The sequence below is a fragment of the Musca autumnalis genome, unplaced genomic scaffold (genome assembly GCF_047663935.1).
Source record: "Musca autumnalis isolate F117 unplaced genomic scaffold, ASM4766393v1 scaffold_2, whole genome shotgun sequence".
In the NCBI taxonomy this organism is placed as follows: domain Eukaryota; kingdom Metazoa; phylum Arthropoda; class Insecta; order Diptera; family Muscidae; genus Musca; species Musca autumnalis.
In genome coordinates, this window is record NW_027411755.1 from 197,156,711 (window position 1) to 197,173,650 (window position 16,940).

The 16,940-nt window shown below is 27.6% G+C and overlaps 1 protein-coding gene across 19 annotated transcripts in view; it reads left to right on the forward strand.

Annotated features, from left to right (window-relative positions):
- The window catches only part of sky (GTPase-activating protein skywalker), a 239,306-nt gene that overhangs the window by 180,416 nt on the left and 41,950 nt on the right, over window positions 1-16,940 (forward strand). For all 19 annotated transcript variants that reach the window (XM_073970492.1, XM_073970483.1, XM_073970478.1 and 16 more), the window contains 2 exons: window positions 8,976-9,178; window positions 9,253-9,457. In XM_073970492.1, coding sequence (XP_073826593.1) covers window positions 8,976-9,178; window positions 9,253-9,457 — 408 coding nt within the window. The remainder of the gene's footprint in view (window positions 1-8,975; window positions 9,179-9,252; window positions 9,458-16,940) is intronic.

Below are 16,940 nucleotides of genomic sequence, written 5' to 3' on the forward strand. Positions count from 1 at the left end.
TTATTTTAAAAATATTTATTCAGAATTTGTTATTAGTTGAAAATATTTTTTTCATTATTTTTAATTCAAAAATATTTTTCAATATTTAAAAAAATTAAGGTTTCAACAATATTTTTTCAATCTTTTTTAATTCAAAAATATTTCTTTACAATTTTTTTTGTTATCAAAAATATTTTTTGTTAATTCAAACATTTTTTATTTTTTTTTTTGTTAATTTAAAATTATTTTGTCAATATATTTTTGATTGAAGATAATCTTAAAATAAAAAAAAAACAAAACAATTTTTTGTATTAACAAATATTAACTCAAAAATATTTTTCAGTTTTTTGGTAAATCAAAAATATGTTTCAATTATTTTTAATTCAAAAATATTTTTCAATATTTTAAAAAATTAAGGTTTCAACTCCGTGCGGAGTTTTTTTTTCCACTTTTTTCTCCCATCGGACGCCTCCCCAGGTGGTGGATAGGGGAACGCTCATCAGATATGATGGGTACCGCAAAAATAAAATATGCGGGGCGAACCAAAAAACAAAGGGAAAATGGCAGCGTTTGACCAAAAATTGGCGGCAGCAAACAGCGTCTGTACTCCATTGGAGCGGCTGAATTTGTAGACGGAAAACTTTAAACCCTTCAGAAGGCAACGGGAAACCACTGAAGTAAGATCCCTTGTAAACCATGCATCTATGAATATGAACAACAATATACGGCCCTCATTCTCCGGAAACGAGAGGGTGCTAAGAATCCCCGGAGGTAAAACAATAAATACTTTAAATATCGGAACATGGAATATACGAAGTCTATATGAATCTGGCAAATTAGCAAACACAATATCTGAAATGAAAAAACTGAATATAGATATACTAGGAGTGTGCGAAACTTGGTGGCCTGATAGTGGAGATTTCACTTCGCAAAACATGAAAATCTTTTATTCTGGAAATCTGGATAGAAACCATAGGAATGGAGTAGGAATAATCATGAAGGAAAGTATAGCAAGATTCGTAACAGATTACATACCGAAATCGGACCGAACTATGTTTATACAACTTGACACAAAACCAGTAAAAATAAATATAATTCAAGTATATGCTCCCACTGCTGACAAAAGCAAAGATGAAATAGAAAACTTTTATAAAGAAATCAACGACTTACTAAGATTAACAAAATCTCACGAAATTACCATTATCCAAGGTGATTTTAATGCGAAAGTGGGAAAACACATGGTTCCTGGAATTACGGGTCAATACGGTTTAGGATCAAGAAACGAAAGAGGTGACAGACTTGTGCAATTCTGCCAAGAATACAAAATGATAATAACTAACACCTTGTTTAGCTTGCCTGCAAGACGTCTTTATACATGGAAATCGCCACTTGACAGAAATGACAATGTTATTAGAAATCAGATCGATTATATTCTTATAAACAAGCGCTTTAGCTCAAGCATAAAAAAGACGTCGACATACCCGGGGGCGGACGTGCCATCGGATCATAACCTATTAATGTCTAAATTACGAATTAAAATTTCTGCATATGCTAAGCGGACCAAACAAAAGAAAAAGATTGATATACAGAAACTACAGGATCAAACAGTTCGAGCCAATGTGAAACAACTTTTAAGCCACGAACTAACCTCAGTCAACAATGAAAATGTAGAAAATATTTGGGAATCCATAAAATGCGCCATTAAAACTATTGCTGACAATAATCTGTCCTATACAGAAAAGCCACAAAGAAAAGATTGGATGACAAAACAAATACTGGACTTAATGGAAGAACGGCGAAAATATAAGAATACGAATTACGAACTGTACTACGAAATAAATAGAGAAATACAGATTAATATACGCCATGCCAAAAATGAATATCTTAATGATCAATGCAGAGAAATAGAGAGATTGCAACAATTACATGACGACTTCAATCTTCATAAAAAAATTAAGGAAGCTGCTGGAATATACAACAGAGGAATACCTAAAGTACTATACAATGAACATAATGAACCTGTTTTGGATACTATAGACAAGAAAAACATATGGAGCAAGTATATAAAAATCCTTTTTACTGACGAAAATCGGTCCATCTACGAAAGGCCGGTAGATCAACAATTATCTGGGACATCTATCACAAGATCGGAGGTTGAAACAGCAGTAAAGGCGCTAAAAGATAAAAAAGCATGTGGACCAGACGAGATTCCTTCCGAATTGTTGAAGTTAATTGATGGTGAAAACATTAACCTTCTGACGAAACTTTTTAATTATGTTTACGAAACTAGTAAATATCCCAAAGATTGGCTCACATCCATTTTTATAACCATTCCTAAGAAAACTCGTCCAAAATTTTGTAATGACTATCGATTAATTAGTCTAATGAGCCACGCACTCAAAATATTTCTAAAGATTATTCACTCCAGAATTTACCGGAAATGTGAAAATGCAATGGGGACCACCCAGTTTGGTTTTAAAGATGGGATGGGAACCCGCGAAGCTTTATTCGCCTTACAAGCGTTAGTTCAAAAATGCCGAAATTCGCAGAAGGACGTGTTCATATGCTTTATTGATTATGAAAAAGCATTTAACACGGTCCAACATGACAAAATGATAGAGATTTTATTGTCCATTGGAGTAGAAGGCAAGGAGCTTGAATGCATAAAAAGTTTGTACTGGCACCAAACAGCGCAAGTCAACGTCAATGGTGAACTGACTGAAAATATTAATATTTCTAGAGGTGTTAGACAAGGTTGTGTCCTGTCCCCTCTACTTTTCAATATATACGCTGAACGAATATTCAAAGAATCAATAAATGATATCCGGAAAGGAATATATGTAAATGGAACATTCATTAACAACATAAGGTATGCCGATGACACCACTCTTATAGCTGATAATATGTCAGGACTTCAAGAACTCGTCAACAGGCTGACCACTTGCAGCGAAAAATACGGTCTTAAAATTAATATCAACAAAACGAAATACATGGTCATCAGTAAACGCCATACATATACTAATGAGGCCCCATTAAAAATTAATGAAATAAATGTGGAAAGAGTCCAAAGCTTTAAATATCTGGGAGTTATAATCAACAACGAATGGGACATTTCTAAAGAAATAGCCTGCAGGATTGAAATGGCTAGAGACACATTTTTTAAATATAAAAAAGTCTTTACAAGCCATAATGTAAACTTAAAAACTAAAATAAGATATATTAAAACATATGTATGGTCTGTCCTATTATATGGCGTGGAAACATGGACCTTAAAATCCGTAGATATGAAAAAACTCGAAGCCTTTGAGATGTGGACATATCGACGCATCCTAAAAATATCGTGGACACACTTCATATCAAATAATGAAGTTCTCAGAAGATTACACAGAGAAAAAGAGCTGTTGAATAACATAAAGAGACGAAAAACATCATACTTGGGACACGTTATGAGAAATCAAAAATACAAACTGCTGCAAAGTATTATCCGTGTAAACTTTGAAGGAAGGCCGACAAGAGGGAGGAAACAACTTCTGTGGATCAACAACATCCAAGAATGGACCGGCATACGTGACGTCATAAACCTGCTAAGCGAAGCTAGAAACAGAGAGACTTTTGCCGATATTATAAACAATATTTAATAATTCAAACTATTGTAATATTATACTTATATTTGCATTTTGGTCGCCAACATTCGAAAATCGAATAGGCAAATAAAGAAGAAGAAGAAGGTTTCAACAATATTTTTTCAATATTTTTTAATTCAAAAATATTTCTTTCCAATTTTTTTGTTATCAACATATTTTGGAGTTGAGCTTGACGATCGAAGATTTTTTGCAAGCAAATCCACGTTATGCTACCTCAAAAATATTTTAAACAATCGAAGTTTGACGCTATTCGAAATTTTTTTCAGTTTTTTTGGTATTTTAAAAATATTTTTTCAGAATTTTTTATTAGTTCACAAATATTTTTTCAAATTTTTTTTTTGTTAATTCAAAAATATTTTTTCATAATTTTTTTATTAATTGAAACAATATTTTTTTTTAATTTTTTGGTAATTGAAACATATTTTTTCGATTCCAATTTAATTAAAGAATTAAATTTAATTGTTTTGTAAAATTTTTTGGTATTTGAAAAGTATTTTTCATTTGTTTCTGTTATTCAAAAAAAAAAAAAAAAAGATTTGTAATTCATAAATATATTATTATTTTTTTTAATTAAAAAACATGTTTTAGTATTTTTTGTTAACTCAAAAACATTTTTCAATATTTTTTCTTGATTCAAAAACATTTTTTCAGTATTTTTGTAAATTCAAAAATATTTTTTTTATAAATTTTGTGTTAGTTAAAAAAATAATTTTTCATTTTTTGTAAATTGAAAAATATTTTAAAAAATGTTTGGTTAATTCAAAAATACTTTTTCATTTTTTCTTAAATTAAAAATATTTTTTAAATTTGTTTTTGGTAATTCAAAAATACATTTTTAATTTGTTTGGTAGTTTAAAAATAATTTATAATTTTTTTATTTATTCAAACATATTTTTTTTTAAATTTTGTGCTAGTTAAAAAATAATTGTTGTTTCTTTTGCCTAAAAAAATAAATTTAATTTATTTTTTTTGTACAAATTTGTGGTAATTGAAAAGTATTTTTCAATTGTCTCTGTTAACTCAAAAAAACAAAAAAATATTTCAAAAAAGGTTTTTAATTCATAAATATATATATTTTTTAAAAACATGTTTTTTGTATTTTTTGTTAATTCAAAAACATTTTTTTAGTATTTTTGTTGTTTTCTTTTAAATTTTGTGTTAGTTAAAAAAATAATTTTTCACTTTTTTGTTAATTGAAAAATATTTTTAAAATTTTTTGGTTAATTCAAAAATACTTTTTCATTTTTTTCTTAGTTCAAAAATATTTTTTAAATGTTTTTTGTTACTTCAAAAAATGTTTTTTAATTTGTTTCTTACTTTAAAAATAATTTATATTTTTTTAATTATTCAAACATATTTTTTCAATTTTGTGTTAGTTAAAAAATAATTTTTAAATTTTTGGTAATTGAAAAATATTTTAAATTTTTTTTTGTTAATTCAAAAATACTTTTTCATTGTTTTCGCTAATACAGTATTTTTGTAAATTCAAAAATATTTGCATTTTTAAATTTTGTGATAGTTAAAAAAAATAAATTTTCACTTTTTTGTTAATTAAAAAATATTTTTAAAATTTGTTGGTTAATTCAAAAAATACTTTTTCATTTTTTCTTAATTCAAAATTCAAAAACATTTTTTAAATTTCTTAATTATATTATATAATATAATAATATTATATATATTTTTTGTACAGTGAAAAACATTTCATCAATTTGTTTGTTAAATCAAAAATATTATTGTTAACTCAAAAAGGTTTTTCAATTTTTTGGTAAATCACAAATATGTTTCAATTACACTGTGCAACAAAATGGAGCTCAAAGTCTGGGGGGTGGAAAATTCCTTTTGGGGATGAAAGCTCTTGGTGAGTATATACAGAACCCAAAAGGACAGATCCGCCGTGAGTCGAACTTTTGAGATATGGCGTGATGAATATTTTGCTGGAGACCCTTTAAGCCCTCAGGTATTAGCGTTATATCTTTGTCCGCTGTTGCTTAAGCTTATTTTTGAGATCACACTTCTTCAGCCAAATCATATGAGGATTATTTTCGTAGGGCATTTTGACCTTCTATCTCGCTTCCTTCAATGTCCTTTTCGTCCTTTATTTTAAGAGCCGCTATAAAAGTACCACAAGATGACGTTTTTCAGCTTCGAAATGTTCTGCAAAAATGTCGCTCAGCAAATTTTAGGTACGGCTCTCATTGACAACTAATCGATTTTGCCTCGTTTTCATAGTCATTTTTGACACTTAGCCTTGTTTGCTCAGAAAAAACTGTGTTTTGTGTTTTTATATGTTCTGTAACGAATATACAAAAACAAAATATAGTATTTTTCTGAACAAAAACAGGGTAAATTCACAAACCGACCATGAAAACGCGACAAAATCGATTTGTTGTCAATGAGAGCCGTACCTTAAATTTTCTGAGCGACATTTTTGCAGAACATTTCGAAGCTGAAAAACGTCATCTTGTGGTGCTTTTATAGCAGCTCTTAAAATAAAGGACGAAAAGGACATTGAAGGAAGGGAGTTAGAAGGTCGAAGTGCTCTACGAAAATAATCCTCATTCGATTTGACTGAAGACATGTAATCTCAAAAATAAGCTAAATTGACAGTGAACAAAGATATAACGATAATTCCTGATGGCTTACAGGGTCTCTAGCAAAAACTTCATCAAGCCATACCGCGGAAGTTCGACTCACGGCGGATCTGTCCTTCTGGGTTCTGTATATACTTACCAAGAGCTTTCATCCCCAGAAGGAATTTTCCACCCCCCAAAATTTCGGTTCACAGTGTTATTTTTTATTCAAAAAATTGTTTCTATATTTAAAAAAATATTTTTTCAAAAATATTTTCAATCTTTTTTAATTCAAAAATTTTTCTTTCCAATTTGTTTGTTATCAAAAAAATGTTTTGTTAATTCAAAACTTTTTTTCATTTTTTTTTTTTTTTGTTAATTTTAAAATAGTTTGACAATGTTTTTGTTAATTTGATTTTTAAAATTTTTTAATTCAAAAATATATTTTCAATTTGTTAATTCCAAAATATTTGTTATTGTTATTTTTTTAATACAAAAATTATTTTTCTAATTTTTTGTTTGTTAATTCACAAAAAAAAAATGTTAATTCAATATTTTTCAATGTTGGTTTTTTTTTTACAAAAATATGTTTTCAATCAAAAATATTTTTTGCTAATTCAAACATTTTTTTTTTGATTTTTTGTTAATTTTAAAATTATATGTAAACAAACATATTTTGTTAATCTAATTTTTAAAATTTTTAATTCAAAAATATATTTTCAATTTGTTAATTCCAAAATATTTTTTAATTTTTGTTTCCTAATACAAAAATTATGTTACTTTTTTTTTTTTTTTTTTTTTTTTGAAAAATCAAAGTGTTTTTTTTTTTAATTTTTCGATCAGAAGTATTTTTTTAATGTGTTTTTTGTGAATTCAAAAATATTTGGTTTTAAATGTTAATTGAAACATATTTTAAAATTTTTTTAATTGATTTAAAATACATTTTCATTTTTGTCGTTAATTCGAAAATATTTTTTATATTTATTATTAATTAAAAAATACTTTTTTTAATTTGTTACTTTAAAAATAATAAAATAAAATATGTTTCAAGTATCTTCAATTTAGAAATTTTTTCAGTATTTAAAAAAATTATGGCTTCAAAAATATTTCTCAAGTTTTTTATTTCAAAAATATTTCTTTCCAATTTTTTTGTTATCTAAAATATTTTTTGCTAACTGAAACATTTTTTTTGATTTTTTGTTAATTTTAAAATTATCTTTAATCAAAAAATTTTTTTGTTAATCTAATTTTTAAAATTTTTAATTCTAAATTATATTTTCAATTTGTTAATTCCAAAATATTTTTTAATTTTCGTTTCTTAATACAAAAATGATTTTTTCAATTTTTTTGTTAATTCAAAATTTTTTTTTTTTTTCAAAAACATTTTTTAAATCTTATTAAATTCAATTCTTTGGTGTTTGGAGAAAAACTTTATTTTTTGTTAATTCAAAAATATTTTTAAATTTTGTTATTCAAAAATATTTTTAAATTTTTACTCAATTCAAAAATATTTTTTCAACATTTTTGTAAATTCAAAATATTTTTCATTTTTTTTTTTGTAAATTCAAAAATGTGTTTTTTTTTTAATTTTTCGTTTAAAAGTATTTTTTTAATGTGTTTTTTTTTTGTTAATTCAAAAATATTTGGTTTTAAATGTTAAATTTTTTTAATTATTTTTTTCGTTAATCCGAAAATATTTTTTATATATTTTATTAATTCAAGAATACTTTTTTAATTTGTTACTTTACAAATAATAAAATATGTTTCAATGATTTTCAATTCAAATTTTTTTTAGTATTTAAAAAAAATTATGGCTTAAAAATAGGTCTCAAGTTTTTTTAATTCACAAATATTCACAATTTTTTTGTTATCAAAAATATTTTTTGTTAATTTAAATATTTTTTAAAGTGTTTAAAGTGTTTTTTTTTTTAATTAAAAATATTTGGTTTTAAAATCCCTCAAAGATATTTATTTTAATTCATGGTTTGCTATCTCAAAAAAAGATTTAATCCGCGTTGGTTGCTTTAAAATAAGTTATTAGAAAATATTTTGCTTACAAACATAATCTTTATAAAATCCATGTTTTCCTTCCAAAAATATTCTTCATAAAATCCATGTGTTCCTTCCAAAAGTATTCTTTATAATATCCACTTTTTAAATATAGGTTTGAGGGTATCTCAAAAAATATTATTTCAAATTCCAAGTATTCTTTCCACGTTTAATTTCTCAGGGGTCTTCCTGACGTATAATTGACGTCAAGACGTATACGTCCAGGGTTTTTGTTTAAAACTAGTACTTTTAAAGAAAGATTTATTAACATTGCGAAAAGGTTCTTTATAATATTTTTATAATATTTTGGCTTGAAAAATCCAATTTAGTGGTCTGATTGTCCCTATAAAATATAATCTTCAGATAAGAACATAAATACCTGATATCTGACCACAAAAAATATTAGAAAAGAACCCTTTTGCAATGTTAATAAATCTTCCTTAAAAGTACTCGTTTTAAACAAAAAACCCTGGAAGTATAAGTCTTGTCGTCAATTATGCGTCAGGAAGACCTCTGAGAAATATTCTTTAAAAACAAAGATTTGTTCCACAAATAATTCTTCCCTCTATTACTCATGATAACCTATAATACAACTTTTTTAATCGGAGTTTTTGAATGTCCTTCAAAATTATTCTCAAAAAAAATTGCTTATAAAATAGTTTTAAGTTTAAAGATTATAAATTTTCCTTCGAATTTATATTATATTTATCTTTCTCTTGTTTTTTATTTCCAGGTAAAGAACCAGCCTTGCGTTCATTTACCGAAATCAAACAGCTCTTGGAGCAGGGCAAAAAGCGTGAAGTTAAAAGTATTTTACGTGAAAATTCATGGCCCATCAATTCACCCATTAGATCACAATTATGGCCGGCACTGTGTGCCCAACACAATACCAAACCACAAATGGTTGAGGGTTTCTATTGGGAAATGGTTCATCAGGTAAGAGATCAAGAAACCGTACATACATATATATCCAAAATATAAATTCAAATTATTTGTTACTTTGTTTTTAGGTTTTCGGTACCACAGAACTATCAGAGAAGCCAATAATGTTACCTGCATTTGTTGATGCAACCCATTGCCTGCCCTATCATTTAACACGTACCGGTCGAGCGGTAGCCGATCGTATTGTTAATGTATTGGGTTATGATTGTCCAGATATTACTTACAGTCCAGTATTGTATCCAATTGTATCGATCTTATTGCATTTTATGTCAGGTGAGTGAAGATATTTGGACGTTTTTTTCAAATTCGTTTTAAGAGTTTGAGAGTTTTTGAAATTATATTTTGAAAGTTGGGAGAATGCAATATTACTTTTTAAAATTCATTTTTAAATTATGGGGTAATTTTTTAAAATGCATTCATTTGGTGGTATATTTAATTTTAATACGTTCCTGGGTGACGTATGACAAATATTAATTTTATGTGCTAATACGGGTGATGGTTATATATTATGAAATTATTTAATATATTAAAATTAAGTAAATAATATTTTCAATACGCAAAAGTTTCCGTTATGCAAAAGTAGGAGACTATATATGCCTGGATTTCACTTTCGTTAAGCATGGCTTATGTTCATTATTTATGGCCCACATGTTGAAGAATCCTCTTCACGAAAGTTTTTTGTTAACAAATTCAATCTGTGTCTGAGATACTTCATTGTTAACTTTCCTTTAAAGTAGTCGTTGAAAAATCAGGGAGCGTATATGTCTTGTCGTAAATTATACGTAACCAAAACCATATTTTTTTTAAATCAACTTTCGTTGTCTTTATGGCTCTTTAAAAACGTTGTCTTTATGTTGTCTTTATGGCTCTTTACGAGTCGAGGGTAATATATAGCTTAGAATTCATAATAATTATTATACACTTCAATATCAATTTGTTTATAAGACAAAAATACACAAATAAATTAATTGTTTTTCACACTTTCTTCATTGAAGCTCGGATATAAAAACCACACTTCTTTGTTTAAAGACATGTGGAAAATTTATTAAAAAGGGGATTATCTAAATATAGCCAAGATATATTATTTCACAATTGCTATATTGTTATTGCAGTTGTTTTCTGTTTTAATTTTTTTTATGGAGCCATAATGAATTAATTACACCCTCATCTTGTGCGACTATCTTACCAGATCTATATTTAGGAACGTTTATTTTTAAAACAATATAAATTATTCTATTTTACAATACAGTTGATATCTTCTTTTTAGTAAACAATATTATACAACTTTGTGCTATTTAAAAAAAAAAGACAAATATCCTCATTGTGACATGTGATTAAACAATTAGAACAATTGCGGACACCTTGTACGCCTGGTGACAAGAAACAATTGACACACCCACGTGAACGTATCCAACGTAAATTATAATGTCAACACAAGCATGAGTTACGGACAAATATTGAAATATGACATCAACTGGAAAATTTGCAAGTGCTATCCTCCTTTTGTTAGATCAATTAGTTTACACCTCTCTGTGGGTAATGGGAATTAGAATGCGAACAATAAGGGGAGAAACATGCTTTGTAAACTCAGGTCGATTAGCTAAAAAAATAAAATTTCTATTTAAAAAATACACGATTGAATTTTCAATTCTATATTTCAAAAAAATTATAAATGAGTAAGAGTTTGAGGACCAATGTCTGAAACCTATATACATGCGCAAGTCTTTGGATGGTTAAAAATAGTTCCATGAACATATCAGTAGGATGGGGTAGTTTTGATATAAAATACGAAAGACACTGTAATTCAGAGTCGTCTTTACTGGTCAAACGTCTGTGTATTTGAACCAATAAAGATAATAATTGTTTATTCGACAAGTAACAAGATTTTCAGCAACTTGCCTGATTCCTTAGAATAAGCTATTGTTGTAATATAGGCGTATACATGTTGTTGTTAAGTATACGTCATTAGGAACCAATACCAAAATTGATTTTTATACCCTCAGCCTTTAGGCTAGAAAGGGTTTTTACACTTCGATACGACCAAAAATGTGCCTCATCGATATAACGGTTTAGGTCCCAAGTATATTTGGACGAAATTCGCGCAGTCGATTTAGCCATGTCCGTCTGTCTGATTGGTGCGCACGATAACTCTTAAACGGATCAACTGATTCGAAACAAATGTGGGTATCGTAAACTTAAACTTAGTTTAAGTTCGAAGATGATCCATATCGGTCCACTCCTTGGGGTACCTTCCCCACAAAAGTTCAAAATTTGTCTGTAAAATGGTGTGAACGATAACTCTCGAAGGGAGCAATCGATTTTGTCCAAACTTTGCACATCGTATTATTCCTTCTAGATATAAATCGGGTTCGAGTATGGAGTATATTGGTTGAGTCCTTCGGGTACCCGCCACACAAAATTCGGTTAAAGTCTTTTTGAAATTTGTTTCAGTAAGTTGTCCTTGCGGCCCCCTTTACGAAGGTACAATTTTTTTCTTGCGCAAGTCCATACTTCCTGAGATATTGGCTTAAAAGTTCCAAGAAACCCTGACGGCACCAACGAAAATTTCAAATCCGCAAGTAATTCTCGCAGGGAGTTTCTGATTGGTGCCACCTTTGCACTTCATATTATTTCATCCAGTCTGTAGCAGGTTGGAATATGGGCTATATCGGTCCACTCCATCGGGTACCTCTCACACAAAATGCGAAAAAAGTGAAGTTTAGGAGCTCCTCTCCTCTCGAACATTCTGAGGATTTTTCAAAAAAAAAAAAATCTAAAAAATCTAAAAATATTATTGAGGAGTTTTAAAAATTATTTTTGAGGATTTTCAAAAAATATTTTTGATGATTTCCAAAAAAATAAAGCTACAAAACGTTGATTTAAGAAATGAGGCTTCTGGAAAAAAAATTGAGACAAAAAAACAAGGATTAAAAATGTTTTTGAGGATTAAAAAAAATATTTGTGAGGATTTAAAAAAATATATTTTGAGGATTACTTATTTATTTTTTTTTTGAATTTTTCAAGTGGCTTTCAGCACAGCTTACTGATACTTTCTTTAACATATTTTTGAGGCATAAAAAGTGGAGGCAAACCTGCATTTTCAAAAAAAAAAAAACACTATTCAGGCAACCAAAACCATATTATTGACGATTTTTAAGAAAAAGTATTTCAAAGGACTTTTAAAAATATATTTTTTTAGGATTTGAAAAAAAATATTTTTGAGACTACAAAATGTGGATTAAAATTTTTTTCCGGAGTTTAAAAATTAAGTTTGAAAGAAAGCATTGATTAAAAAAAAATATTCTGAGGATTTTTCAAAAAAAAAAAAAAATCTAAAAAATCTAAAAATATTATTGAGGAGTTTTAAAAATTATTTTTGAGGATTTTCAAAAAATATTTTTGATGATTTCCAAAAAAATAAAGCTACAAAACGTTGATTTAAGAAATGAGGCTTCTAGAAAAAAATTGAGACAAAAAACAAGGATTAAAAATATTTTTGAGGATTAAAAAAAATATTTGTGAGGATTTAAAAAATATATTTTGAGGATTACTTATTTATTTTTTTTTTTAATTTTTTAAGGCTACAAGACCTGGATTTTAAAAAATTAATATATTTTAGAGTCTATAAAACAATAGTTTGTGAATTTTAACAATATTTTTAAGCCTACAAAGCATTTGTGTGGCTACAAAATGTGTATTTAAAGAAAATATTTGGAGAATTTTTAAAATATATTATTGAAGCTACAATACCGGATTTTTAAAAATTATTTTTGAGGCTACAAAATGGTATTTTTTAAAAAATAGTTTTGAGGCTTAAAAGATATAACAAAATATTTTTGAGGATTTAAAAAATATTTTTGAGAAAAAAAACATTTTTAAAGATTTTTTTTAAATATTTTTAAAGCTTTTAAAAAATATTTTTGAAGGAAAAATAGAGGCTTAAAAAAATTGAGACAAAAAACAAGGATTTAAAAAATATTTTTGAGAATTTTTTTAAGCCTACAAAATGATGATTTAAAAAAAATACATATTTTTGAGGCTACAAAACTTGGATTTTTACAAAAAATATTTTGAGGATTTTTAAAAATACCGGATTTTTAAAAATTATTCTTGAGGCTACAAAATGGGATTTTTAAAAAAATATATTTCAGTATTTTTAAAAAGTATTTACGATTTTAAAAAGATATTTTTGAGGCTACAAACCGTTGATTAAAAAAAACAATTGGAAGCTACAAAAAGTGGATTTAAAAAAAATATTTTTGTAGATTTAAAAAATTAAATTGATGTAAAAAAATGAGGATTTTAGCGAAAAATTGAGACAAAAACAGGGATTTGAAAAAAATATTTTTGAGGATTTAAAAAAAAATATCTGTGAGGATTTTTTAATTTTTTTAGGCTACAAAACGTGGATTAAAAATATATATATATTTTTTGAGGCTACAAAACATGGATTTTTACAAAAATAATTTGAGGATTTTTTAAAAAAATATTTTTGAGGCTATAAAATATGTATTACAACACACGATTTTTAAAATTGTTTTTTGAAAAAATATTTTTGAGACCACAAAACGCGGATAAAATTTTTTTTGAGGCCACAAACCGCTATTTTAAAAAATATTTTTGAGGCAACAAAACTTGGATTTTAAAAATATATTTTTGAGGCCACTAAAAGTGAATTTTTAAAATATATTTAGACTACAAAACGTGGATTTTTAAAAAAGATATTTTCGAGCCTACAAAACTTGGAAAAAAATTGAATCTACAAAACGCGGATCTTTAAAAAAATATATTTTTGAAGCTACAAACCGTGGATTTAAAAAATATATTTTTGAGGCCACAGAAAAGAATTATTTTTGAGGTCACAAAAAATACTTTTGAGTCTACAAACCATGGAAAAAATATTTGAGGCTACAGAACTTGGATTTTTCAAAAAAATATATTTGAAGCTACAAACCGTGGATTTAAAACAAAAATATATTTTTGAGGCCACAAAAAATATTTTTAAGGCTACACAGTGGATTTATTAAAAATATTTTTGAGAAAATATTTAAAAAAAAAATATTTTTGGGGCTACAATGCGTGGATTTATTAAAAATATTTTTGAGAAAATATTTTTGGGGCTACAATGCGTGGATTTAAAAAATATACATTTTTGAGGCTATAAAACGTAAATTTAAAAAAATTTGTTGATGCTACCAAACGTAAATTAAAAAAAAATATTATTGTGAATTATGTCGGCCCCACAACGTCAATACCTTCCACACAAAATTTCGAAAATTTTCACAAAAGTGTAGTTCAAGAATATGTGGTTGATCTTATGGAAATTTGTACCGAACGTAATCTTTGTGGACATGTTTACAGCGATATTATCCCAAAGGAAAAACACTTATAACCCAGATTTGTAGCTGTCTCTAAGAATATCATTAGAAACCCACACTTAATGGTCAACCGATAATATTGTTAAGAAAGTCAGTGCGAAGCTTTCATGGTCTTGGTTTTTCGTAGCGCACACACACGTCTTGCGGATAAATAAGCGCCATGTTGGCTTTTCTGAAATATTTTTGATGGTCACGTTGTAGGACTTATAACATTGATGGTGCTTCACAAAATTAACCAAAATTCATTTTTTAACTCTCCATTTTTTACTTAACATGTATTATTTGAAATCTACGCTTTATAACCTAAGCAAAAATTCTGATACACCTAACGCATACGTCTTGTCGTCATGTTGGCTTTTGAAAAATATGTGTATTCCTCTGATATGCTTAATCTACGTATTTTAACCCACTACACGTTTGTGTATTTTAACCCACTAGACATTTTGGCTTGAAACTTCCTTTAGGTCTTTGGTCACATTCTTAAAATAAGGAATTTGATTATAGTACATTTAGGACCACCAGTTCTGTTTTTTTTGTACAGTTATAGGCTGAGGCTATGAAATAAGATATTTCGGTCGCACAAAACTATTGTAAAAAGTTACGTGTATAGCCATGCTGGTTCTGCAAATAATAGCCTATAAAACTTGTCGATAATAAGACATCTTGAGGGTCGTTCGTAGCGTATACGTCTTGTCGAGAATTATACGCCATGGTGGCATTTAGAAAATATCTTGAAACATTCCATGTGTGCTTCTCTTACAGGCTAAATCTATCTTATTACAGCCTACACATCGTTGACAAATTTACGCTGGAAAATTCCATAACTTCTTTTCCCAACTAGAGGAGTGATATTTATTTTAAAAATTAGGGATATGATCACAGTACATTTAGTTCCACCACTTCTGTAATTGTTCTATGTTGTGTAAAGTCATGGACCGTGGGTATTTAGCTAGTTTCGAGCCGACTAATGCTTTCTACTTGTTTTTATTTATAGCGCCTTTTAATGCTAGTCACCCATCGCAGCATCTCAAGATGTGAACCAAAACCATACTGCCTTTTCTTAAAATAATAATTATGTTTTGTTTCAACATACTACAATTTTAGGAACTAATTTATTCCTAATTTTTCCAACTCCAACTTCGCTTAATATGTTTCCACGTCTTAAGATCAAATCAGATCAGATCAAAGCCCTGCTATTTCAAAATTTCCCATTTGAATGCAAAATTGTGTTTTTTCCGTTGGGAATGTTTTTTTCGTTGGGAATGTTTTTAAATAAGACCAATACAAGCATTCTGGACATTCTGGAAATATATTTAAAACTCCAGTACCATTTATGTAGCCTCGATGGTCACTCCACCAATAATAATCCTAAATTCCCTGTTTTGTAGCATCGATTGCCTCTTTCTAAATGTTCCTGAAAATTCACGATTTCTACTCTCAGCACTAAGCTTGAATATTCACATTTTGTTTATAGAATATTCCTTAACAAAACTTGTTTTAAAATTCCACATTTATAGCGGCCATTGTGACTGACATTCAAGATCTGATGGAGCGTATACGTTTTAACGTCAGTTATACGCCGTGAAGTTCCTAGAGAATATTTAAAAGAAATATATACGTTTTAAAGAGAAAGGATATTTTTTCCCGATATACAAACAATAGTATTCCCGTTTTTTGTTTCCAATATATTTTTATACATATAAAGTGTAGCCATCACATGTTTTGGCCTGCTGATTATTACTTTTATAATATTAAAAAAAGAACAGGATTGCCCTATTCTATCTATATTTGCTTTAAAAATAGTGTGGATGATTTCTAAAAATAAAAAAACGCAAATATCTTTTGCTTATAAATGCCTCAAGTCTTGAGTGGATTATAAAAAGTAATAAACATTTTATTTAAATTTTTATTGTCTACAAGGTATATTACTAAACCCCCCTATACTAATTTAATAATAAAATATGGGACAAATGAGCTCGCCAAACCAGTGCTGCTTACTTTTTCTACCACCATCAAAGGCTACATTAATATAAGCTCAAAATCTTAAGGCCTCTCTAAGACTATTCGAATTCAAATTCGTTCGAATTACTACCAAACTTTTATTGTTGTAGGAAATGTTTGTTTGATTGAAAATAACAATATCTCAAATATTATAAAAAAACAGAAATTCGGTAATAGTTCGAATGAAGTTGTATTCGAATCTTCTTAGAAAAACAGGCCATTAATTTCTTGGAAAATTAATTACAAGAAAATATTTCCACTTTAGTTGCATTTTAGTTTGTTTAATTTTTCTTAATGTTTTTATTATATATTTCCAAGATGGTTACCCCTTTCGTATAAGTATTATTAATTGAAATACAATTAGGCGTATGAATCAT